Below are 27,770 nucleotides of genomic sequence, written 5' to 3' on the forward strand. Positions count from 1 at the left end.
AAATGGAAAATAAATTGATGTTTTACTATTTTATAATAATGTATTTATTTCAGAATTCTGAAAATGTATAATAATGTTTTTGTTAGGTTACAGTAAGTGCTTCGTTTAAAAAATATCAACATTTAAAAAATAAATTATGCGATGGGAGTTAGTGGCGCCCCCGTGCGTCATTCATTACAATGACAGAAGCGTAAAAGTGGTTGAAATTGTGGCGATACACCTTGTTCATTTTCATATTCTTGTTCCCTTTTACTCTGAGGTAAGATATTATTTGTATACATACATTACTAAAACATACAAGTATTTCATTAAGATGGCGCCGCTGTAGTGGCTGCTGGTGGCAGGAGCTCTGTGCTCTTGTCATCCTTTTGTGGTCCTGCTGTTTCCCTCTTGTTTTCATGTGGGGTTTTTTGCCTTTTGGTTGGGGACCCTTTGGGACTGTGTGACAAGGGGTGGCACTTTCGTGACTTCTGCGGTGCTTTTTTGTGAACTTCTGGATCTGCCTACCGGAGAGCAGCTGCTGGGTCTCTGCCACACCAGAGTCCATTTGGAGAGACATGGAGGAGATGAGGATGAAGAGACAGGGCTGCGGAGCTGGCACTGAGCGCCGGGACGGACAAGCTTCACAGTGTATTGGCTGAATGAGCAGGTATCGGACACCTCGGTCTCCATGGACGCATCCTCGCTCATCCATGCGGACTGGACACTGGCCGAGACTTGCAGGGTTAATAGATTAGTACAAGTACATTAGAGTTAAATATGTGAGTTCACGTAGTTGAAATCTATATTATATTATTAATATATATTATGTTCTATTGTTTCTCTCCGGGTACTCCGGCTTCTTCCCACGAACACAGACATGCTTTTTTGATTGATTGAGACTTTTATTAGTAGGTTGCACAGCGAAGTACATATTCCGTACAATTGACCACTAAATGGTAACACCCGAATGACTTTTTTAACTTGTTTAAGTCGGGGTCCACTTAAATTGATTCATGATACAGATATATACTATCATATATAGGGACGGCGTGGCGAAGTTGGTAGAGTGGCTGTGCCAGCAATTGCTGGTTACTGGGGTTCAATTCCCACCTTCTACCTTCCTAGTCACGTCCGTTGTGTCCTTGGGCAAGACACTTCACCCTTTGCCTCTGATGGCTGCTGGTAGCGCCTTGCATGGCAGCTCCCGCCATCAGTGTGTGAATGTGTGTGTGAATGGGTAAATGTGGAAATACTGTCAAAGCGCTTTGAGTACCTTGAAGGTAGAAAAGCGCTATACAAGTACAACCCATTTATCATTATTATATATACTATCATCATAACACAGTCATCACACAAGATAATCACAATGAATATTTACATTATTTACAATCAGGGGTGTGGGGGGGAGGGGGGTAGGATATGGACATCAAGTAGTGGACATAGAGAGAGAGAGATTAGAAGGCATAAGAAAAAGTATCTGCATTTGATTGTTTACATTTGATAATTAGCAATCCGGGAAGGGAGTTTAGGGTTGTAGCTGCCTGGAGGTGAACTTTTATTGCGGTTTTGAAGGAGGATAGAGATGCCCTTTCTTTTATACCTGTTGGGAGCGCATTCCACATTGATGTGGCATAGAAAGAGAATCAGTTAAGACCTTTGTTAGTTCGGAATCTGGGTTTAACGTGGTTAGTGGAGCTCCCCCTGGTGTTGTGGTTATGGCGGTCATTTACGTTAAGGAAGTAGTTTGACATGTACTTTGGTATCAGGGAGGTGTAGCGGATTTTATAGACTAGGCTCAGTGCAAGTTGTTTAACTCTGTCCTCCACCTTTAGCCAGCCGACTTTAGAGAAGTGGGTAGGAGTGAGGTGGGATCTGGGGTGGAGGTCTAGCAGTAACCTGACTAGCTTGTTCTGAGATGTTTGGAGTTTAGATTTGAGGGTTTTGGAGGTGCTAGGGTACCAGGAGGTGCATGCGTAATCGAAAAAGGGTTGAACGAGAGTTCCCGCCAGAATCCTCAAGGTGCTTTTGTTGACCAGAGAGGAGATTCTGTAGAGAAATCTCGTTCGTTGGTTAACCTTTTTGATTACCTTGGTTGCCATTTTATCACAGGAAAGGTTAGCCTCTAGAATGGAACCTAGGTAGGTGACCTCATCTTTCCTGGTGATAACAATGTCACCCACTTTTATGGTGAAGTCATTGACTTTCTTGAGGTTGATGTGGGACCCAAACAGGATGGATTCTGTTTTACCCAAGTGTATGGATAGCTTGTTGTCAGCGAGCCAGGTGCAAGTACTACAGAGCTCAGCACTGAGGATTTTCTCCACCTGTGACTTGTCCTTGCCGGATACCAGCAGGGCAGAGTCATCCGCAAACAAAAACAATTCACAGTCGCATGCCGATGACATGTCGTTTATGTATATTAGGAACAGTAAAGGTCCCAATATACTGCTTTGGGGGACTCCACAGCTCACCGAGAGGGGGGGGGGGGGGGGGGCATGGTGCCGTTCACCTCTACCACCTGCTCCCTCCCCTCCAAGTAAGATTGCATCCAGCTCCATGAGTTTTTGTTAAATCCGATTGCTGTGAGCTTATCCAACAGTATAGCGTGGTTAACGGTGTCAAAGGCCTTCTGAAGGTCCAGCATGACCATGCCGCAGTATTTGCCCGCGTTCACCTCATGTTTGATGTGGTCGGTCAGATAGAGAAGGCACGTGTCAGTGGAGTGGTTGGTTCTGAATCCGGATTGGAATTTGTACATGAGTTTATTAGTGGCAAGGTAACTATCGACCTGTTCATAAACTATTTTCTCCATTACTTTCGAAATGGAACTGAGAATAGAAACAGGTCGGTAGTTGCCAGGTTCCAATTTGCTTCCTTTTTTAAAGAGGGGAGTTACTCTTGCTATCTTAAAATCTTTTGGTACTTGGCCTTGTGTAATTGATAGGTTTATTATGTGCGTGATGATCGGTGCAATGATGGAGGCAGAGTCCCTGAGGAATCTGGAGGGAATATTATCAAGGCCGGTGGCCTTGTTAGGGTGGAGCGCGCTCAATTTTTAAAACACCTCATCAGCTGTGACCATTTCTAATTTGAAATCCTCGTTGGATACTCCTAGCTTTCTGTAGAAGGCTTTAATGTGTTCTACACCAAAGCGACCAGAGTGGTGGGACAGCTTGTTGACAAGAGTTGCGGCTATGCTGGTGAAAAAGATGTTAAGTCTGCTAGCTACCTCCATTTTGTCTGTAATGAGGGAGTCACCCTCCTTGATGCTGATGTTAGTGAGTCTTTTTTTAAGTTTCTGGCTGCAACCAGGAAGCTGATTGTTGAGAATTTTCCAGAGCTCACGTGGCTTATTTGTGTTTTCCTCTATTTTGTCGTAATGTAATTTTTTTTTAAGGATTTAGTCAGGTTGGTTGACTTATTTCTTAATTTATTGCATTGCTTTTTGAGAGTTGAAAGGAGTAATTTGAGGTTGATATTATTGGGTTGTTTATCTACTTCTGTTTTACATTTTTGGTATTCAGAGTATTTCCTGTCTCTGTCTTTTATGGCAGCTAATAGGTCCGGATTCATCCATGGTTCCGAGCGGGCTTTGATCCTGACTGTTTTCATGGGAGCCATGTCATTTAGTATCTTTAGGAACGCCGTTTTGAAGCGATCCCAAGCAACATCGACCAGGTTGCTCGCGAACACAGGGGACCAGTCCCACTCATCTCATTTTAAATTGAAATTATCACTGGAGTATTTTTTGAGGGATCTGGATTGGGCTGTTATGTGGCCATTGGCTTTAGGTTTAGCTATTTTGCGGGTGCAGAAGGTTAGATAGTGGTCGCTAAGACCACAGATCATGACCCCACTATTTTTTATTTTAGGCCGGTCTGAAGTGAGAATGAGATCTATGGTTGATTGGGTGGAATCACACACCCTTGTAGGTAACGCTATTAGCTGGGAAAGACCGTGCAGATTACAAAACTTGCTGAAGGCTCTGAAGACAGGCGCATCTTTGCGTTGAATATCTGTGTTCAGATCCCCAGTTATAATTTTCTCCACGTTGTCCGTCCCTGCCAAGCATTCTTCCAAAGCCCCATAGAAATCACTCTGATTAGGGGGTCTATAAACAGTCCCTATTAGTACCGGCTTAGCGTTTTTAAATTTGATTTCCGCCCACACAGATTCCAGGTCATTGTGGTTAAGATCAGAGCGAGTTATGTATTTAATATCCTGGTGAATATACATACAAACGCCCCCACTGTGTTTATTCCTGCACCTGGGGATAGGTTGATTGGTAACATTAAAGGGTCCCGAGTGTGTGAATGTTGTCTGTGTTGGCTCTGTGATGAGGTGGAGTTCCACCCGAGCGCAGCTGGGATAGACTCCAGCCCCACTGCGACGCTGAGAGGGACAATTGGTAGAAAATGGATGGATGGATGTTATATTGTATCATATTATATTTTATCGTATTTTCTTCATTTAACGTATCATGTATTACTAAATGAAATGTGTCAAATACTATATATTACTATTTATACTGCTATTAAGTGCCAAATATATATACAGTATTTTTTAGCAGTGTAAACATAATTTCATGTTATTTCATGCATACACTTCCTTTAAATGTCTAGTTGTATTTATTTTATTCGTATATACTTGTATTTTATATGTGTGTGTGTGTGTGCGTGCGTGCGTGCGTGCGTGTGTGTGTGTGTATATATATATATATATATATATATATATACACACACATATGTAAACATTAAGTACACGTATGTAAATGTGTATGCATATATAATTTTAATCGAATACAATGTGTATTATTATATTAATTATTAAAATATTTTGGTGTTAAATATATTTGTTATTATTATATATCAGTCTGTCTTGATATGCAAACAAACAACAACGTTCCTTTGACTCTCCTGCGCATGACACATCTCGCGAGGGCAGAGTGGTACCGTCTTGTAACGTCAAGTGTGCGAACTGTCGTGAAAGCACATCGACGCAGAAAGAAATAAGCAGTGTCATTATTTGTCCTCCGGTTTGTAAATATTAATGTCATATAAATTACATATTTAATTATTTGTTAAGGATACAATCGTCTCGGTGTGCGAGAAACACTTTGCTGCTTCTCGTACTCGTTTATTGTTAGTTAGCATAGCTCGCTAGTTAGCTTAGCTTGTTAGCTGCTAACAGAAGACACAGAAGTTATCAACACGTCGCTAAGTAGAGATCAAGTGTGAGAGTAAAGTGTTGTGATTGTGTGAAAATGTCTACATTACAAATGTTGAGAGCGTTGGTGGATCAGCGACTAACTGCTGCCGCTGAAGAAATATTTGTAGTGTTTGAAAGAACAATAGCAGAATACGAGGCGGAACTTTCTAGAACAAAAGAGGAGAATAATCGACTACTGGACGCTGTTTTCAAGAAACATCAAGTTGTGTTACACAGAACAGGTTTGTTGACTTCTTACTCTCACATGTTAACTAACTCTATATTTGATTAATAACAAGAACGTGACATTTGGAATATATAATATAATCACAGTGGCCACAAACATTAAAGTGTCTTATTTGCAACTTGCTTGAAGTAAAAACTAAAATAAATGACTAACTTATTACTATTAGTGGTTTATTAGAACGAACACACACACACACACACACACACACACACACACACACACACACACACACACACACACACACACAGTCATGGTCAAAAGTGTACATACACTTGTAAAGAACATCATGTCATGGCTGTCTTGAGTTTCCAATAAATCCTACAACTCTTATTTCTTTGTGATAGAGTGATTGGAGCACATACTTGTTGGTCACAAAAAACATTCATGAAGTTTGGTTCTTTTATGAATTTATTATGAGTCTACTGAAAATGTGAGCAAATCTGCTGAATCAAAAGTATACATACAGCAATGTTAATATTTGCTTACATGTCCCTTGGCAAGTTTACCTGCAATAAGGCGCTTTTGGTAGCCATCCACAAGCTTCTGCTTGAATTTTTGACCACTCCTCTTGACAAAATTGGTGCAGTTCAGCTAAATGTGTTGGTTTTCTGACATGGACTTGTTTCTTCAGCATTGTCCACATGTTCTCAATAGGGTTTGAGTCAGGACTTTGGGAAGGCCATTCTAAAACCTTAATTCTAGCCTCACCTGATTTATCCATTCCTTTACCACTTTTGACATGTGTTTGGGGTCATTGTCCTGTTGGAACACCCAACTGCGCCCGAGACATAATACTACCACCACCACGCTTGACGGTAGGCTTGGTGTTCCTGGGATTAAAGGCCTCACCCTTTCTCCTCCAAACATATTGCTGTGTATTGTGGCCAAACAGCTCAATTTTTGTTTAATCTGACCACAGAACTTTCCTCCAGAAGGTTTTATCTTTATCCATGTGATGTCAGATGAAACAAAAAGTGAGCTGTTTGGCCACAATACCCAGCAATATTTTTGGAGGAAAATAAGGTGAGGCCTTTAATCCCAGAAACACCAGGCCTACCGTCAAGCATGGTGGTGGTAGTATTATGCTCTGGGCCTGTTTTGCTGCCAATGGAACTGGTGCTTTACAGAGAGTAAATGGGACAATGAAAAAGTAGGATTACCTCCAAACTCTTCAGAACAGCCTAAAATCATCAGCCCGGAGGTTGGGTCTTGGGCGCAGTTGGGTGTTCCAACAGGACAATGACCCCAAACACACGTCAAAAGTGGTAAAGGAATGGCTAAATCAGGCTAGAATGTAGGTTTTAGAATGGCCTTCCCAAAGTCCTGATTTAAACGTGTGGACAATGCTGAAGAAACAAGTCCATGTCAGAAAAGCAACACATTTAGCTGAACTGCACCAATTTTGTCAAGGGGAGTGGTCAAAAATTCAAGCAGAAGCTTGTGGATGGCTACCAAAAGTGCCTTATTGCAGGTAAACTTGCCGAGGGACATGTAAGCAAATATTAACATTGCTGTATGTATACTTTTGACCCAGCACATTTGCTCACATTTTCAGTAGACTCATAATAAATTCATAAAAGAAGCAAACTTCATGAATGTTTTTTGTGCCCAACAAGTATGTGCTCCAATCACTCTATCACAAAAAAATAAGAGTTGTAGAAAGTATGGAAACTCAAGACAGCCATGACATGATGTTCTTTACAAGTGTATGCAAACTTGTGACCAGGACTGTATGTGTGTCGTGTTTAAAAACAGGACAACGTTTAAAAGCAAAAAAAGCTTATCTCTACATTAACTTATTTCCTTGTTTACTACACTTCTAAAGTAGATACTTTGGATAGTTTGTAGTAGTTAAAATAGGTACAAAGAGGAACGTTTACTGTCATGAACGGGTGTGCAATCACCTTAAAATTATTAATTTATTCAACAATGAAATTAGGGCTGCAACTAACGATTAATTTGATAATCGATTAATCTGTCAATTATTACTTCGATTAATCGATTAATAATCGGATAAAAGAGACAAACTACATTTCTATCCTTTCCAGTATTTTATTGAAAAAAAACAGCATACTGGCACCATACTTATTTTGATTATTGTTTCTCAGCTGTTTGTACATGTTGCAGTTTATAAATAAAGGTTTATTTTTATTTTATTTTTTTAAAAGCCTCTGCGCATGCGCATAGCATAGATCCAACGAATCGATGACTAAATTAATCGGCAACTATTTTTATAATCGATTTTAATCGATTTAATCGATTAGTTGTTGCAGCCCTAAATGAAATGTGGGAAACACTCAGCTCTTAGGCATATAGCATATTGATACCAAATAATAATAATACAAACTTAAAAATTGTAAAATACTTTTGCATGCAGTCTGAAATAAGAAACATCTTAAACTGCCCAAGTGTATGTACGTCCAAATCAAGTTTGTAATATTGTTGTTTTAGGAAAACATTAAATCCATGAATATACTGAAAATAGTGAGTGAATGAATGACAAAGTACATAAAGCGCATACGGTATGTACATGCACATCCATGGTTTGCAGTCGTTAAAAGTACAAGTAAAATGTTATAATATATCCGTGATGTGTATAAATGCACAAATGTGCATGGTGTACAAGTCTGTAATAAACATCTTTAACAAAGGAAAATGTGACATACAAATAAACTTAAAAAAGTATTTAAACACAGCTAAACATATGGCTAGTTTGATAAACCATTAGAATTATACTAACATCATTTTTTTATTTGGGTATCATGATCATGACCTCAGTGTGAAAACACTTACAGTGTTGATTACCTTTAAAATAGACTTTCATGTGCACATGAATATGTTGCTATAAGAGTTTAATGATGTCTTGCGGTGACTGTTTTATAATACTGCAGCAGTAGTACAATTGCATTGCAATCTATTTATGTTTATCTATTTATTTAGACTGATTACACGGTACATGGAGAGATTCATCAAAGTTCCTACAAGAAGTAGTATAAATCACTTAGAAATGATGCAGCTAAACAAAAGTAAATACACAAACGTAAATGCATTGTAAAACGTTAGCATTATTAGTTTTAGACATTGTTTCATCCGATTAACAGCTACCGTATTTTTCGGATTATAAATCGCTCCGTTGTATAAGTCGCACTGGCCGAAAATGCATAATGAAGAAGGAAAAAAACATATATAAGTCGCACTAGAGTATTAGTCGCATTTTTTGGGGAAATGTATTTGATAAAATCCAACACCAACAATAGACATTTGAAAGGCAATTTAAAATAAATAAAGGAAGTAGTAGCAGGTAGCATCTTTTTTTTCACAATGCACTTCTGCCATGACCCGCCCCGCCAAATTTCTATTGGTTGACGTGTGTGTGTGACTATTGCTGATATACGCCTAGTCTCTTACGTGAATGAGATAAGTAATATTATTTGATATTTTACGGTAATGCAGTGTTTCCCATAAACTGCCAAGATACCTTTGGCGGTGGGGGCGTGGCTATGGGCGTGTTCACCATGACATCATCGAGTAATTTGCATAATTTACTACAATGGTATGATTTTCTCTAAAAAGGCTCAAAAAATGTATACTTACTAATTAATAATAACAGTTTTGTTTTAAACGTCCATCCATCCATCCATTTTACAATATAATTACAACACTTTATGTACATATTTATATACAGATTTGAAAAATAAGTTATTCACTGAAATATATTTATTAATTGTGGTTCTTACAAAAAAATACATCTTATAAAATATAAAAGCTAAAATGTCTCTTAAAGCTCTGCCCCTTTAATTAGTGCATACTAAATAATTTAACTTTAACCTACTACTACAACCATATTATTTACCAGCAACATAAAGTGAAACAGAGGCAGAGGTGTCCTGCCACAGTCAGTAACAAAAAAACAGAAAAAAGTAGTAGTCAAATACAAATAAGGCAACAAGAGAAGTATCCTATACTTCTCTTTTGTAAAGTAAATCTGAACAGCCTACATGGGCATCTACATCAACTATATGATTTGCCTGAGAAGCTGGACAGGACAAAAAAAAAAATCTATTTGTGGCGGATGTAATTCTTTCGTGGCGGGCCGCCACAAATAAATGAATTTATGGGAAACACTGTAATGTGTTAATAATTTCACACATAAATCGCTCCAGAGTATAAATTGCACCCCCGGCATGATCAAACGATTGAAAAAAACTGCAATTTATAATCAGAAAAATCCGGTAGTTGTTTGTATGTTAGCTTTTTTAAGAAATACAACTGAAAATCAGTTGAAAGCAATGACTGACTATATGTGTATAAGTATGTGAAATTCAACCAAATATTAATCACTAAGGTATGTAAACACAAATAGTTCAACTATTGACCTTAACTTACCCTTAATGTATAGATATGCAAGTGCATTAGGGCTGTGGGAAACATTCTGCTCTTAAACATGTAAAATATTGCTACCAAAAAAATAATTAAATCCTAAAATGTTGAACATTTAGAACAGGTTTTGAAAAACAAACTTGCTAAAACACTGACAAACTGAGTATCGGATAAAAAAGAAACAGAAAAAGCGATTGAAAAAGTATTTGGTGAACAGGTTTGGGTCAGGTTTAACATAACTTTAATGAATAGATGTAAAAATGCAGTAGGATTACCCTGCTTATCCATCATGTGTACTAATGCACAAATGTGCACGGTGTACAATTGTAATAACTGATTAAACTAGGAAAAATGAGATACACATAAAAATATAGTTGGCATTATTATAGTTGTGAAGACTATTATTTACCTTGTCACCTTGTATTTCCACCGTCTGTTAGTTTTGAAAAAGAGCCGTTCTATAATACTAACACACAATAAACTATTATCTGCTGGTGAACAACACAAACAAGGTTACATTTACAAAAAGTCATGATAAAAGCATTGGAATGGATGGCAGTCTAAAAGCACCAAAAAAGTCACACTACACGAAACATTGTAAAATCAGGACGCTAAAGTTGACTTGCAACTATTCATCCAATTTTGTTGCATTGTTTTACAATGACAATAAAAGCTACACTTATAATGTAACTTAAATCCACAATATGTACAGTATATTAAACATGTGGACATTACATTACAAAAAGAAGAAAACTACCAATATTCCTACAATGTAGTGACAGGCAATTCAAAACATTGTGTTAAATATTTAAAATAATATGTGGATTAAACATTAACAGTATTTACACAAGTCATGGATCAGAAATCTTGTAATATGAAAAATAAACTAAATATATTTGTCTGAAAATCTTACAATGACAAAAAAGTAGACATTTAAAGTTTAAAAAGTAGTATGGGAACATCTGAAAAACGTTGACATTAACAGCTTTAATCATTTATCATTCATATGAAACTAAATTGTTCATCTTTTTTAATTGCAGGATGTGGCTTAAAACCTAAACTAAACTATACAATCAACAACATGACTTTAATATTCTTTGTAGTATTGTTAAAACTAATGTTGCATAATCATTTTTAATGTTGGTAAAAAATATGTAATCTGTTGGTGGTATTTAAAATCAAGATATATTTAGAAACAAAGAGACTAATTTCTAACTTCCTTAGTTTGACTATGATATAAAGTAAGATTAAAGGCCTACTGAAAGCCACTACTACCGACCACGCAGTCTGATAGTTTATATATCAATGATGAAATCTTAACATTGCAACACATGCCAATACGGCCCGGTTAACTTATAAAGTGCAATTTTAAATTTCCCGCTAAACTTCCGGTTGGATACGTCTATGTATGATGCGTATGCGCGTGACGTCACGACGGCAACGGAAGTATTCGTACCCAATGTGTCACCATACAAACTGCTCTGTTTTCATCGAACAATTCCACAGTATTCTGGACATCTGTGTTTTTTGAATCTTTTGCAATTTGTTTAATGAACAATGGAGATTGCAAAGAAGAAAGTTGTAGGTGGGATCGGTGTATTAGCGGCTGGCTGTAGCAACACAACAAGGAGTACTTACTTGGATAGCAGACGCCTAGCCGATGCTAGCCGCCAACCGCATCTGTGATCGGGTGAAGTCCTTCGTTGCGCCGTCGATCGCTGGAACGCAGGTGAGCACGGGTGTTGATGAGCAGATGAGGGCTGGCTGGCGTAGGTGGAGCGCTAATGTTTTTATCATAGCTCTGTGAGGTCCAGTTGCTAAGTTAGCTTCAGCGTCGTTAGCAACAGCATTGTTAAGCTTTGCCAGGCTGAGAATTATTAACCGTGTAGTTACATGTACATGGTTTAATAGTATTGTTGATCTTCTGTCTATCCTTCCAGTCAGGGATTTATTTATTTTGTTTCTATCTGCATTGGAGCCAGATGCTATCACGTTAGCTCAGTAGCTAAAGAGCTTCGCTGATGTATTGTCGTGGAGATAAAAGTCACTGTGAATGTCCATTTTGTGTTCTCGACTCTCATTTTCAAGAGGATATAGTATCCGAGGTGGTTTAAAATACAAATCCGTGATCCACAATAGAAAAAGGAGAGTGTGTGGAATCCAATGAGACCTTGTACCTAACTTACGGTCAGAGCGAAAAAAGATACACCCTGCACTGCCTCTCTAGTTCTGCACTCTAAAGTTCCTCATCCACAAATCTTTCATCCTCGCTCAAATTAATGAGGTAATCGTCGCTTTCTCGGTCCGAATCGCTCTCGCTCCATTGTAATCAACGGGGAATTGTGAGGAATTCTTCCTCCTGTGACGTCACGCTACTTCCGGTATAGGCAAGGCGTTTTTTTATCAGCGACCAAAAGTTGCAAACTTTATCGTCGTTGTTCTATACTAAATCCTTTCAGCAAAAATATGGCAATATCGCGAAATGATCAAGTATGACACATAGAATGGATCTGCTATCCCCGTTTAAATAAAAAATAATAATTTCAGTAGGCCTTTAAATGTAGCATAATAAAACAGAGTGTTACAACATCTTCCTGAAAATAGTAGACAGTGTTAGGGTTAGGTAGAAAATGAAGGAATGTTGAGAAGTCATTGTATGATCAGTTGTCTCAGCATCATCCAACGATGGGGAGCATAAAAAAACCGGAAAATAATCCTGTGACGTTTGAAGGTTGGAACACACATGCATTGGTGCTGTTATATGGCTAACCCCTACCTGTGCTACAAACCTTACATTGTTTATCTCTTTCAACAGCAGCCATCTTTGCAAACACACACTACAATGACTTTATTATAAGTAAACAAGACACCTCTTTTCCTAATTTGTTTTTTTAAACTCTGAACTGTCGCGCAGGGAAAAGGCCGACCCCAGCTGACCCCACACAAACACTCATGGTAGAACAAGACATTATTCTATCCTTCTTGGGTGGTCCCAAGCCTAACATAGCACCCTCTCCCTTTTGTCAGAGTTCCAACAATGAGGACGAAGATGAAGACACGTTGTATAGTTCACATACACTTTCCTGTTAAATTAAATATAGTAAATATATATAGATGTCAGACACATCTTTCGAAGACCTGTCAAAATGAATATAGTAAATAAAAATCATATCTTATCAAATCATAGATGGCAGAAGACGAGACATACACACCGGAAGCAAGGGGGTGGGGCTTAGAGGTCAGGAGGGGAAGTTTTCTGCTGTTCTCAGCTTGATGTGTGGAGTTGACAAAATGGCGGCATCCTGTACGGCAGCGGCTACTCTAGCTCCCAGTAACGATGTGCATTTTATGTTAAATGTGTCGTCTGAATCGTCTCAGTCTTGTGCGAGAAAAGTTTACAACAGATGCCTACTACTTGGACTCTGAATTCCGAACTTTTCAAACGATCTTTCGGGAGTTATGTTTGCTTTGGAACACAAAACACTCAACGAGCTGGGCATCCTACACCAGCAAGACCCAGAGGCCTGCAAAGCAGCAGGCTCCCCTCCTGACACTGGCCAACGCAGGAGAAGACGCAAGTGAAAAAAAAAAAAAAAAAAAAAATATATATATATATATATATATATATATATATATATATATATATCTGTCCTATATTTAGTCTAATGTTTAGTTTATGCTTAATGTGTGTTAAATCTTGTTTTAATATCGCACATTAGAGTATGGGAGAAACACAATTTTTGTCTGCTGTGTACATTACTTCCTGTGTGTGTATGACTCATTCAGAGGGAGAACCGCACACTTTCACTTATGGCGTCTACCATTAAGGATTGCAGGAATGACTTTTAGGATGCTTTTATATGAATAAGGTGGATTGGAAATTGGCCTGGGAAGGCATTCCCCTGACAATCTTCTTCATGTGTCAGCTGGAAGTACCCTGACTGCTGTGAGAGGAAACTGATGAGATTGTGAGATCATACGTTGGTGCAGGAAAATGTCTCATTTGACTGAGCAAAACTGGACTTTTCTAAAACATGTTTGTTTCCCCTGTTCCGCAGACCTTGACGAAGAACCTCTACCTCATGAGCAGGAGGAGGAACCCCAGTGCCCCAACATACATGAGGAAGAAGGGGTACCACATTCCCAACACATTAAAGAGGGAAGGGAGGAGCCTCAGCCCCCCAACATTAAAGAGGAAGATAAGACGCCACAGACCCATAGTGTTAAACTGACCCTTCACATTAAAGGGCAAGCGGAGGACCCACTGATCTTACACATCAAAAATGAAGAGGAGGACCCACTGACCCCTCACTTTAAAAAGGGAGAGGAGGACCCACTGTCCCCATACTTTAAAGAGGAAGAGGATGACCAAGAGCCAACGCACATTAAAGAGGAAGAGGAGGAACACTGCATCAGTCAGTCTAAATGGTTGGAGGAGTTCCCAGTGACTGGTGTCCCTGTGAAGAGTGAAGATGATGAGGTCAAAGGTGAAAGTGAGGAGAAGAGAGAGGCGGAGCCTCCAAGCAGCAGCTCAACACAACACATGACAACAGAAGCTGATGGAGACCACTGTGGAGGATCACAAGCAGACAAGCTCTTAGCTCCACTATCAGATAGTGAGGACACAACGTCACACTCTCCTGACACTGATGATGAAGACTCTAAAGATGATAAGACATGTCACACTGACAACACTCACTTCAAATGTTCTCACTGTGACAAAACCTTTAAAAACCACAGTCTTCTAAAAAGACACATCAGTACACACACAGGAGAAAAACCTTTTACCTGTTCAATCTGTAGTAAAGGTTTTGTAGAAGGTCGCAATTTGAAAGTACACATGAGAACACACACCGGAGAAAAACCTTTTATCTGTTCACTCTGTGGTAAAGTTTTTGTAGTAAGTCGCAATTTGAAAGTACACATGAGAAGACACACGGGTGAAAAACCTTTTTCTTGTTCAATTTGTGGTAAAGGTTTTGCACAAAGTTCATGTTTGGTAAAACACAAAAGAACACACACTGGAGAAAAATCTTTTCTATGTTCAATCTGTGGTAAAGGTTTTGTTCTAAGTAACAATTTGAAAGTGCACTTGAGACTACACACCGGAGAAAAACCTTTTATCTGTTCAATCTGTGGTAAAGGTTTTGCAGAAAGTCGATATTTGAAAGAACACATGAGAACACACACTGGTGAAAAACCTTTTTTTTGTTCAATCTGTGGTTTATCTTTTACAAGGAAGGAACAATTGAAAGTGCACATGAGAACACACACTGGTGAAAAACCTTTTTCCTGTTCAACTTGTGGTAAAGGTTTTACACAAAGTCGTTGTTTGAAAGTACACATGAGAACACACACTGGTGAAAAACCTTTTTCCTGTTCAACTTGTGGTAAAGGTTTTACACAAAGTCGTTGTTTGAAAGTACACATGAGAACACACACTGGTGAAAAAACACATTCCTGTTCAATCTGCAACAGAAGCTTTTGTGACCGATCAAACCTTGTAGCACACATGAGAACACACACTGGAGAGAAAGTGGTGAGTTGCAGTGTGTGTGGTGAAAGATTGTCTTCTAAGTACCAGTGTAAGAAACACAAGTGTGCTGGTGAGAACAGCAGCAGCAAATGAAACTGCAGGATTTGAAATAAACTGTCAAGACTTTAATTTTGACTTTCTAACAACATCAGCACATATAACATGTGTGACATTTTTGTTTGTGTAACAATCTTTTTAATATGCTTCTACATTTATAGATTAGATATTTTATATTAGTGCTTTTTTCAGTCAAGTACATGCAATAATATGCAACGTTGTGTACTTTTTATTAAAATGTAACAGAACAATTTGACTGAAAAGGTGAGAGTAAACAGTACAAGACATATTTTACATACAATAAACATTTTATGTATATATATATATATATATATATATATATATATATATATATATATATATATATATATATATGCATCATACAATTGTAGACTTATTCATAATAGTGTTTTCTATAGGTGTTTGAAATATTGGATGTATTACATATTTTTATTTCTACTTGTTAATGACCCCATAGATTAGCACCTTTATTTGATATACATATGTACTGGTTCACATCTGAAACATCTTCTGGACCACTTCAGGAAGCATATTATTATTTACTTTATACATCATTTGAACAGTTGTCTTTTATACAATTTTAAAATGTGTGATTTTATGAATCACTTGTTGGGTCTCTATAATCCATTTGATTAATTATCTTTATTACTCTCTTTTGTAATATGATGATTGTGTTGCGATTGTTTTATATGTATGTCCCCAGACCTTTATGCAATATAAAAGTGAGAGAAAAATGGCTGAATTGTTTGTGGAAGGATGGTTTTGTTTTTACAAACATACATTTGTGGATTAAAACAAAACAACCTATTATTGTGTTTTAAACATTTTTTTCTTTTTTTTTCTTTTTTTAACATCCCCAAAACAATATCAATATCAATCAAAGTTTGGAATGTCAGGCAAAAGCCAATATTGTACATCATCCTACTTTGCATTCATTCATAAAATAAACAGTTTATTTTGTTTCCCTTTCACAGAATGAACAAGTGTTGTCTTCAATTGCAAAACATCTTAAAAATTATTTTAAGTCTTCAATCCGGGGCTTTTTTTAATTAAATTAACTCCTTTGCGTTTGGAAGAATGGAAACTTTCAAGTTATGAGTATTTTCTTTTGTTCCAGAGAAAATACAGTAAAGAAGAAATAGTAAAGAATTAAAAAAAGATGATTTACTGTAATTAAAATATTTTGAATGAAAGCCATTTTAATTTTTGTAATTATCTTTATTTGCAGGTCGTACTTAATGAAATCTTCAAATTATAAAATACTTTTATCAGTCAATAAGTGCATCGGCGACCAAATGCCTTTTTCAAACCATTGCTGTACAAAGATGGATTTGTTTCTCATTTTAATATAACAGTGATTCCATAGTGGAGTATCGTGTGTCTGCGAAGAGGTGGCGACTTGTCCAGGGTGTACACCACCTTCCGCCCGATTGCAGCTGAAATAGGCTGCAGCACCCATACTTGCCAACCCTCCCGTTTTTAGCGGGAGAATCCCAGTATTCAGCACCTCTCCCGACAACCTCCCGGCAGAGATTTTCTCCCGACAAACTCCCGGTATTCAGCCGGAGCTGGAGGCCACGCCCCCTCCAGCTCAATGCAGACCTGAGACTGAGTGGGGACAACCTGTTCTCACGTCCGCTTTCCCACAATATAAACAGCTTGCCTGCCCAATGACGTCATAACATCTAGGGCTTTTAGAGAGTAGAGTGCACAACTGCGCACACAACAAGGAGTCGAAGCAGAAGAACGAGGAAATTACAGACATGGCGACGCCGTCGACGAGCAAGATGAAGAAATACGCTTGCAAGTTCCAAAACGAATGGAAACAAGAATTTCAGTTCATCCAGGACAGTTCGAAGGGGAAGGTGTATGTTGCCTGTAAATATGTAGAACAGACTTCTCCATTGAACACGGTGGCCGAAATGATATACTCATCATGAACGGAGAAGTTAAACAGGACAATACTGCCATCTAATGGATAGCCACCGGAACACTGAAATTCAAGTATTTCAATCAATCAATCAATCAATGTTTATTTATATAGCCCTAAATCACAAGTGTCTCAAAGGGCTGTACAAGCCACAACGACATTCTCAGTACAGAGCCCACATACGGGCAAGGAAAACTCACCCCAGTGGGACGTCAATGTGAATGACTATGAGAAACCTTGGAGAGGACCGCATATGTGGGTAACCCCCCACCCCCTCTAGGGGAGACCGAAAGCAATGGATGTTGAGTGGGTCTGACATAATATTGTGAAAGTCCAACACATCAGCGAAAGTCCAGTCCATGGTGGGGCCAGCAGGAACCATCCCGAGCGGAGACGGGTCAGCAGCGTAGAGATGTCCCCATCTGATGGACAGGCTAGCGGTCCACCCCGGGTTGGGAGCAGAGTAGAAAAGAAAAGAAAAGAAACGGCAGATCAACTGGTCTAAAAAGGGAGTCTATTTAAAGGCTAGAGTATACAAATGAGTTTTAAGATGAGACTTAAATGCTTCTACTGAGGTAGCATCTCTAACTTTTACCGGGAGGGCATTCCATAATATTGGAGCCCGAATAGAAAACGCTCTATAGCCTGCAGACTTTTTTTGGGCTCTGGGAATCACTAATAAGCCGGAGTTCTTTGAACGCAGATTTCTTGCCGGGACATATGGTACAATACAATCGGCAAGATAGGCAGGAGCTTGACCGTGTAGTATTTTATACGTAAGTAGTAAAACCTTAAAGTCGCATCTTAGGTGCACAGGAAGCCAGTGCAGGTGAGCCAGTATAGGCGTAATATGATCAAACTTTCTTGTTTTTGTCAAAAGTGTAGCAGCCGCATTTTGTACCATCTGTAATCTTTTAATGCTAGACATAGGGAGGCCCGAAAACAAAACGTTACAGTAATCGAGACGAGATGTAACGAACGCATGAATAATGATCTCAGCATCGCTTGTGGACAAAATGGAACGAATTTTAGCAATATTACGGAGATGAAAGAAGGCCGTTTTAGTAACACTCTTAATGTGTGACTCAAACAAGAGAGTTGGGTCGAAGATAATACCCAGATTCTTTACCGAGTCGCCTTGTGTAATTGTTTGGTTGTCAAATGTTAAGGTGGTATTATTAAATAGATGTCGGTGTTGAGCAGGACCGATAATCAGCATTTCCGTTTTCTTAGCGTTGAGTTGCAAAAAGTTAGCGGACATCCATTGTTTAATTTCATTAAGACACGCCTCCAGCTGACTACAATCTGGCGTGTTGGTCAGCTTTAGGGGCATGTAGAGTTGAGTGTCATCAGCATAACAGTGAAAGCTAACACCGTATTTGCGTATGATGTCACCTAGCGGCAGCATGTGAATACTAAAGAGTGCAGGGCCAAGAACCGAACCCTGGGGAACTCTGCACGTTACCTTAACATAGTCCGAGGTCACATTGTTATGGGAGACACACTGCATCCTGTCAGTAAGATAAGAGTTAAACCAAGACAAGGCTAAGTCTGTCATCCCAATACGCGTTTTGATACGCTCTAATAAAATATTATGATCAACAGTATCGAAAGCGGCGCTAAGATCAAGAAGCTGCAACATAGATGAAGCATCAGAATCCATCGTTAGCAATAGATCATTAGTCATTTTTGCGAGGGCTGTCTCCGTAGAGTGATTTGCCCTGAAACCGGATTGAAAAGGTTCACAGAGATTGTTTGACGCTAAGTGTTCATTTAGCTGCTGTGCGACAATTTTTTCGAGGATTTTCGAGATAGGCAAGGCAAGGCAAGGCAACTTTATTTGTATAGCGCTTTTCATACACAAGGCAGACTCAAAGTGCTTCACAGACAACAAAGTGAAATGAAAGAAAATAAAAGCAAAATTAAAATGCAGACAATAAAAATAAAAACAGTGCAGACGTTAAAAGTTAAAAGATTAAAAGATTTAGCTGAAAGCTAAGGTGAACATAAAAGTCTTCAGTCTAGTTTTAAAAGTAGTCAGAGTTGGGGAAAGTCTGACATCTTCAGGAAGTTTATTCCAGCTATTTGTTGCATAGTGACTGAATGATGCTCTCCCTTGATTTGAGTTTACTCTTGGAACCGCTAACAGATTGGTCTCAGAAGATCTTAGTGATCTAGAGGGCTTATATAGTGGGAGCATATCAGTGATATACTTGGGCCCTAGACCATGTAGTGATTTATATGTGAGCAGGAGGATTTTGAAATCAATTCTCTGATGTACAGGGAGCCAATGTAAGGATTTAAGAATTGGTGTAATGTGCTCACATTTTTTGGTCTTTGTCAGAACTCTAGCAGCAGCATTCTGTACAAGCTGTAGCTGCCTGACAGTTTTTTTGGGAAGACCTGCAAGTAGACCATTACAATAGTCTAGCCTACTGGTAATAAAGGCATGTACAAGTTTTTCAAAGTCTTGAGCTGACATGAGCCCTCTAAGTCTTTTTACATTTTTGAGGTGATAGTAGGCCGATTTTGTTACTGATTTGATGTGACTGTCGAAATGTAAATCAGAATCTAAAATAACCCCAATATTTCTGGCTTTATTTGAGGTTTTCAGGGACAGTGATTGAAGGTGTTGGATGACTTTAAACCTTTCTTTTTTAGCACCAAAAACAATTATCTCAGTTTTATCTTCATTTAGTTGTAGGAAATTTTGGCACATCCAGTATTTGACTTGCTCAATGCACTGGCACAGAAGATCTATGGGGCGATAGTCATTTGGTGATAGCGCTACATAGATTTGGGTGTCATCGGCATAGCAATGATGGTCAATGTTATTATTTTGCATGATTTGTCCTAGTGGGAGCATATAGATGTTAAATAAAGTCGGCCCCAAGATTGAACCTTGGGGGACTCCACACGTTACGTTGGTTGGTTCTGATACAAAGTCACCAATGGAAACAAAATAGTTCCTATCTTGTAGATATGACTTGAACCAGCTTAAAACTGTGCCTGAGATCCCCACCCAGTTTTCCAACCTGTCCAAAAGTATTGAGTGGTCGACAGTGTCAAATGCAGCACTGAGGTCCAAAAGCATTAATACTGAAGTTTTGTCAGAGTCTGTGTTTAGACGGATGTCATTTATAACTTTAAGAAGGGCCGTCTCTGTGCTATGAAGAGGTCGAAATCCTGACTGGAAGTTGTTGTGGCAGCCAGTAGAAGCCAAGAAGTGATTTAGTTGTTGGAGGACAACTTTCTCAATTATTTTACTTATGAATGGTAGATTTGAAATTGGTCTGTAGTTGTTGATAACAGAGGCATCTAGGCTCTGCTTTTTTAGAAGAGGTTTAATGACTGCAGTTTTGAAAGCCTTCGGGAAATTGCCCGATTTAATAGAATTATTAACTATTTGCAAGACGTCTGTTGATAGGCAGTCAAAAACATTCTTAAAGAAGTTGGTAGGTAAAACATCAAGGCAGCAGGTGGATGACTTTAGAGCTGTCACCGTTTCCACTAGAGTTTTAGAGTCTATGGCATTAAAGCTTGCCATCATTGCTGTGTTACTTTTGCCTAAATGGGGTGGTGATCCAACTTTTTTACTTGAGATATTGATGGTGCGTCTGATGCCTTCAATTTTATCAGTATAAAAGAATGCAAACTCATTGCATTTCTGCGTGGAATGGAGTTCGGCTGGTATTTGTGTTGGGGGTTTAGTCAGTCTGTCAACGATTGTGAATAGGGTTTTGGCCTTATTTGTGTTGCTGTTTATGATATTGGAGAAGAATGTTTCTCTAGCACTTTTTAAGACTAAATTGTAGGCCTGGAGGCTCTCTTTATAGATGTCATGGTGAATATGAAGTTTTGTATTCCGCCAGATTCGTTCAGCCTTCCTGCACTCTCTTCTCTGGGCTGTTACAGCAGCAGATTTTCTCCAGGGTTCCTTTTGCTTGCCAGAAATCGTTTTAACTGTAACAGGTGCAATGATATCTATGATATTCACAATTTTGGAATTAAAGTTGCTTACAAGATCATCAGCATGACATGGGTTTAGAGGTGGTAGTGAGGAGATGGCGTTTTTAAAGAGGACATTAGCATGTTCATTTATGTACCGCTTTTTGACATTCTTTGATTCTGTTTGTGTGTCCGGAATTACAGAAATATTAAAGAAAACACAGAAATGATCAGACAATGAAGGATCAATCACAAGAACATCAGAAACATTGAGACCTTTTGTGATAATCAGGTCCAGAGTGTGTCCCTTACAATGAGTAGCCTCTTTCACATGTTGAGACAGTTCAAATGTGTCTAAAATAGTAAAAAGTTCTTTTGCGCCCTTGTCATTTAAATCGTCAATATGAAAATTAAAATCACCAGTTATAACCAGGCAGTCAAAGTCAGTGGAGATGCTAGACAATAGTTCAGTAAAATCATCAAAAAAATTTGCAGAATATTTAGGTGGCCTGTAGATAATTAACAAGAGAATTTTGGGAGAGCATTTCAACACAGCACACAGGTATTCAAATGATGTAAAATCACCGAGTGACATCTGTTTCCCCTGAAACATGTTTTTAAATATAGCAGCAACCCCTCCACCTCTTTTCCCCGATCTACATATATCAATGAAGTTATAGTTGGGGGGTGCTGTCTCGATCAGAATGCTTGCACTGTTATTTTGTTCCAGCCATGTTTCAGTTAAAAACATAAAGTCAAGTTTAGAAGTGCTAATAAAATCATTGACTAAAAATGATTTGCTATTCAGAGACCTGACATTGAGCAGACCCATCCTGATGGTGTTATTGACAGGCTTCGATGTTGGCTTTGATTTGGAGAGAATAGGAATGAGATTGTTTAGGTTAGCAGGGTGGCTAAGTTTCCCAATTTTTACTCTCTTGGTAGTCACAACAGGAATGTAGAAGGTGCCATGATTTGATGTAGGCAACCTTGGGTCCAGCTGATAATGTGGTCTACTGCTGAACCCTTTTCTGTATCAGAAATATTCAGGACTGCTGTCAGGGCGAGGCGGGGTTTGCCGTAAGGGGGAGGGGGAGTGAGCAGCGTCAGAGCTGGGACAAACTACTGAAGGTGGACGTTGAGGGCGTGTAAGGGGTTGGCGTGAGAAAGGTGAAGTATGGCTGGGGGGTTGTGGAGCACGCCTTCGTGGAGGGGGTGGTGGAGGTGAGCGATGATCTAGGGGGGTAAAAATCTGAGTAGGGTGGGGCGTGAGTGGGGGTAGCTCCCGGAACTCCAAGGGGGAGAAGGGGGGAGAAAGGTCTACTTGAGGGAGGGAGAAAGATGGAGACGTGGATGGCTTGGGGGATGTGGGGGAGGGATCTTCACATGCATTCAGAATGGAGGGAGGGGCGGTAGAGGAGGATAGACACCTCTCCTCTTTGCTCTGGTGTATCTCATGGTCGACGTTCTCCTTTTGCAGTGGCGGTCCTCCTTCGACGTTCCTGATAGGCTGTGTTGTGTCTTCCTTCCTCGGTGGCTCCTCTTGTCTCTTGTCCTTGGCAGTGATGATAGATGCAAGATGCAGGAAGTGAAACATGTTGTTCATGAATAGATAAACGGAAGGTGGGACACCGGCCGGTAGTTTACCAGGAGATCAGGCTCGAGGTTAGGTCTTTTGAGTAGAGGATGAATAACCGCTTTTTTGAATGCTAGGGGAACAGTGCCAGAGGAAAGTGATAAGTTTATAATATTTAACACTGATGGACCTAATAATACAACAAGCTCCTTGATAAGTTTCCCAGGAATTGGGTCAAGTAAACATGTTGTTTGTTTTGTCCCATTTACACATTTTGACAATTCCTCCAATGTTATTTCATCAAAGAGAGAGAAACTATTTTGGAGGGCGGTATCCGTCGTATATACAGTCGTATTTGTGTTAATAGAACCCAGTTGTAGCTGAGATGCATTGTCTTTAATCTCTTTTCTAATGACTTCAATTTTCTTATTAAAGAAATTCATAAAGTCATCTGCTGAGTGGGTGGAGCTACTGGGAGGAGTCCCTTGTTGGGTTAGCGATGCTACTGTACTAAACAGAAATTTAGGATCATTTTTGTTGAGGTGGATGAGATTTGAGTAATATTTAGCTTTAGCTGAGGTAAGCATGCGTTTATAAGTTATTAAACTATCACACCATGCTTGATGGAAAACCTCAAGTTTAGTCGCATGCCATTTGCGTTCCAGCTTTCTACATGATAATTTCTGGGCTTTAGTTTCTTCTGTAAACCATGGGGTACGCGTTTTAGGGGCCCTTTTTAGCTTTAGCGGTGCTACACTATCAATGGTGTCGCGCAGGGCGTCATTAAAGTTGTTAGTGAGGATATCAATAGAGCCCACATACTTTGGGAATGGTGCCGTTACCGAAGGCAGTAGGTCAGTAAGAGTCGTCGTTGTGGCAGCATTAATGTTGCGGCTGCTATAGTAGTTATTATTATTATTATTAGTTTGTTGACAATGAGTCAGAACTTCGAATTTTATAAGGTAATGATCGGACATTACTTTAGTGTACGGGAGTATCGTAACTTTAGAGGTGGTGACACCCCTGACAAGCACTAGATCTATCGTATTACCGTTGCGTTGCGTGGGTTCATTTATTATCTGTGTAAGACCACAGCTATCAATTATAGTCTGGAGCGCCACGCATGGAGGGTCCAATGGGGTATTCATATGGATATTAAAGTCCCCCATTATGATTATATTGTCGGCGTGCGTCACTAGATCAGCAACAAACTCTGAGAATTCACTGATGAAGTCCGAATAGGGCCCAGGGGGGCGGTAGATAACAGCCAGGTGGAGAGGCAGCGGTGTGACAAACCTCAAAGTGAGCACCTCAAACGAGTTATATTTATTATTTAGGTTAGGTGTAAGATTATAGTTTTCATTGTATATTAGTGCGACACCCCCTCCCCTTTTAAGAGGTCGGGCAACATGTGTATTGGTATAGTTAGGAGGAGATGCCTCATTTAGCGCAAAAAAATCGTCTGGTTTGAGCCAGGTCTCGGCGAGACCAACGACGTCAAGTTTGTTGTCTTTAATGACTTCATTAACTAATAACGTTTTGGAAGATAATGATCTTATGTTTAAAAAGCCCATATTATAGGTATTGGGCTGTTTTGAGGATTGTTTGTTGAAATTATCCAAAGTAGCAATATTAATAATGTTGCGTTTATTATGCGTAGTGCACTTTAAATAGTTTCGACCATATCTAGGAATTGATACGACGGGGATATTCAGATTGTTTGCTTGATGTTGCGATAAACTGAACCCATCATAGTTAGCTACTTCAGTACAATGTATGTCTGCCTCTGACACGGTCACGAAAGAAAAAACATTATGTGAGTTGTGTTTTATTCTAAGAGAATTGCTATGTGTGCAGGGATTATCCAGCCTGACGCCGGCTAGTTCTAGTTTAAATGGCTTCTTACCCAGAGACTCCACGCTTCTTTGGTTAGCTTTTCTCTTTGTTGTTAGCCCCGCTCGGCATCCCTGCTTCTGCTTCCGCTCGCACCGCTTACGTCGTCTCCATTGGCGGTCACCGCTAGCACTTGACTCCGCTGCTACAAAGGCCGCTCGATGTAGCCCGCGAAGTATTCCCATGCTAGCGAGGAGGTCCACCGTACATGCATCTTTCAGTCTATAACGACCCGATCCATCCACATTCTTTTATGTAAATAAAATAAATATATATATATATATATATATATATATATATATATATATATATATATATATATATATATATATATATATATATATATATATATATATATATATATATATATATATATATATATATATATATATATATATTTATATAGCTAGAATTCACTGAAAGTCAAGTATTTCATACACACACATATATATATATATATATATATATATATATATATATATATATATATATATATATATATATATATATATATATATATATATATATATATATGAAATACTCGAGTTGGTGAATTCTAGCTGTAAATAACCACGCCCCCAACCACGCCCCCGCCCCCAATTGGATCACGACAACACGTCGAATGAATCAGCAAACATTCGTTCTCCTTGATGTCTCTAAAAAAGTACATAGAGGTTTACTTTGGTGTATATATTCTTTACAGTAAGCTGTCAAGGTAGACAATACTACATTTTCGGGACAGCAAATATTCCAATATTAAAAGCCTACTGAAATTACATTTTTTTATTTAAACGGGGATAGCAGATCCATTCTATGTGTCATACTTGATCATTTCGCGATATTGCCATATTTTTGCTGAAAGGATTTAGTATTGAACAACGACAATAAAGTTCGCAACTTTTGTTCGCTGATTAAAAAAAAGCCTTGCCTATACCGGAAGTAGCGTGACGTCACAGGAGGAAGAATTCCTCACAATTCCCCGTTGTTTACAATGGAGTGAGAGAGATTCGGACCGAGAAAGCGACGATTACCCCATTAATTTGAGCGAGGATGAAAGATTCGTGGATGAGGAACGTTAGAGTGAAGAACTAGAGAGGCAGTGCAGGGTGTATCTTTTTTCGCTCTGACCGTAACTTAGGTACAAGCTGGCTCATTGGATTCCACACACTCTCTTTTTTCTATTGTGGATCACGGATTTGTATTTTAAACCACCTCGGATACTATATCCTCTTGAAAATGAGAGCTGAGAACGCGAAATGGACATTCACAGTGACTTTTATCTCCACGACAGTACATCAGCGAAGCTCTTTAGCTACTGAGCTAATGTGATAGCATCTGGCTCAAATGCAGATAGAAACAAAATAAATGAATCCCTGACTGGAAGGATAGAGAGAAAATCAAAAATAGTATTAAACCATGTACATGTAACTACACGGTTAATAATTCTCCGCCTGGCAAAGCTTAACAATGCTGTTGCTAACGACGCTGAAGCTAACTTAGCAACTGGACCTCAAAGAGCTATGATAAAAACATTAGCGCTCCACCTACGCCAGCCAGCCCTCATCTGCTCATCAACACCCGTGCTCACCTGCGTTCCAGCGATCGACGGTGCGACGAAGGACTTCACCCGATCACAGATGTCTGCTATCCAAGTAAGTCCTCTTTGTTGTGTTGCTACAGCCAGCCGCTAATACACCGATCCCACCTACAGCTTTCTTCTTTGCAGTCTTCATTGTTCATTAAACAAATTGCAAAAGATTCACCAACACAGATGTCCAGAATACTGTGGAATTGTTCGATGAAAACAGAGCAGTTTGTATGGTGACACGCGCATATGTCATCATACGTCATCATACATAGACGTTTCGAACCGGAAGTTTAGCGGGAAATTTAAAATTGCACTTTATAAGTTAACCCGGCCGTATTGGCATGTGTTGCAATGTTAAGATTTCATCATTGATATATAAACTATCAGACTGCGTGGTCAGTAGTAGTGGCTTTCAGTAGGCCTTTAATGGTTATTGTTTTCGCCTTATCTGAATATCCTGAATGACGGGGAAATCATTAAAGGCTCACAATTTTGAATCCATCCACAAGTAAGGAAAACTTGGATTATTTCACCTTGTTATGTACGTTTTTATGCCGAAAGAGGCAATTTCAGCCACTTCGGTCATTACAGCCGAGTTTAGATATACTTTTCGAGACGAGTGACGTAAGCGCGCTCCCGCGTCAGGGGGCGCATTCTACGGCGGGGGTGCGTTATCCGGCACAACACCTGCTGCCAAACAAACGCTGACAGCGGCCCGTGCGTTCCTCTTCCAAACGAGCCTCGAAGCCTGTTGCTTCCCAATAAACAACTCGCGTTCCGGTGAGGCAGTTTTTGACTTCATGTAGCGGTAAAGTCCTAAACTGTTACTGCTACTGGTTGCCCAATATAAATGAAGATAGTTTAGACGTGTGCGGCCGGCTAATAATCAATGTCCAGAATTATGTCCAGGTTTAACAAAAATGTTTATCATCACACATTTACGTAAATAAAACTCACTTTGTAACAAAACGGAAAATAAACGGGAGCAAACAAATACTAGCCTGGCACAGTCAAAAACGGTTGCGCCTCCACTCAGCAACGGCCTGAGCATAAACAAAGCCCCTCCCCAAGTAAACTTTCACTTGGCCTTGAGCCAACTTCTTAGTGACGTCATGAACTTGACAGACATAAATAGTATATGGCTCTAACACCATTAATGTGCTCAGTTTGTAATAAAATATACTGTTTGAAAAAAAATTCTGATAACAGACACAATAATGCACACTGAAGAATAACAATTAATGTACACAGTTTGTAATAAAACATGCTCTGTGAAAAACTTGATAGTGAATAAAAGAATGCACAATGAAGAAAACCCATTAATGTGCTCAGTTTGTAATAAAATATGTTCTGTGAAGAACTTGATAATAAATAAAAGAATGCACACTGAAGAAAAAACATTAA

The 27,770-nt window shown here is 39.1% G+C and overlaps 2 protein-coding genes across 3 annotated transcripts in view; both read left to right on the forward strand.

Annotated features, from left to right (window-relative positions):
• The window catches only part of LOC133664542 (gastrula zinc finger protein XlCGF57.1-like), a 234,817-nt gene that overhangs the window by 104,365 nt on the left and 102,682 nt on the right, over positions 1–27,770 (forward strand). The window lies entirely within an intron of this gene.
• Positions 4,930–15,731, forward strand: LOC133664534 (gastrula zinc finger protein XlCGF57.1-like). Its single transcript, XM_062069237.1, has 2 exons — positions 4,930–5,432; positions 13,876–15,731. The coding sequence occupies exons 1-2, from the start codon at positions 5,246–5,248 to the stop codon at positions 15,444–15,446; spliced, it is 1,758 nt and encodes a 585-aa protein (XP_061925221.1). The 5' UTR covers positions 4,930–5,245; the 3' UTR covers positions 15,447–15,731.

Source organism: Entelurus aequoreus, linkage group LG14 (assembly GCF_033978785.1).
Source record: "Entelurus aequoreus isolate RoL-2023_Sb linkage group LG14, RoL_Eaeq_v1.1, whole genome shotgun sequence".
Classification (NCBI taxonomy): domain Eukaryota; kingdom Metazoa; phylum Chordata; class Actinopteri; order Syngnathiformes; family Syngnathidae; genus Entelurus; species Entelurus aequoreus.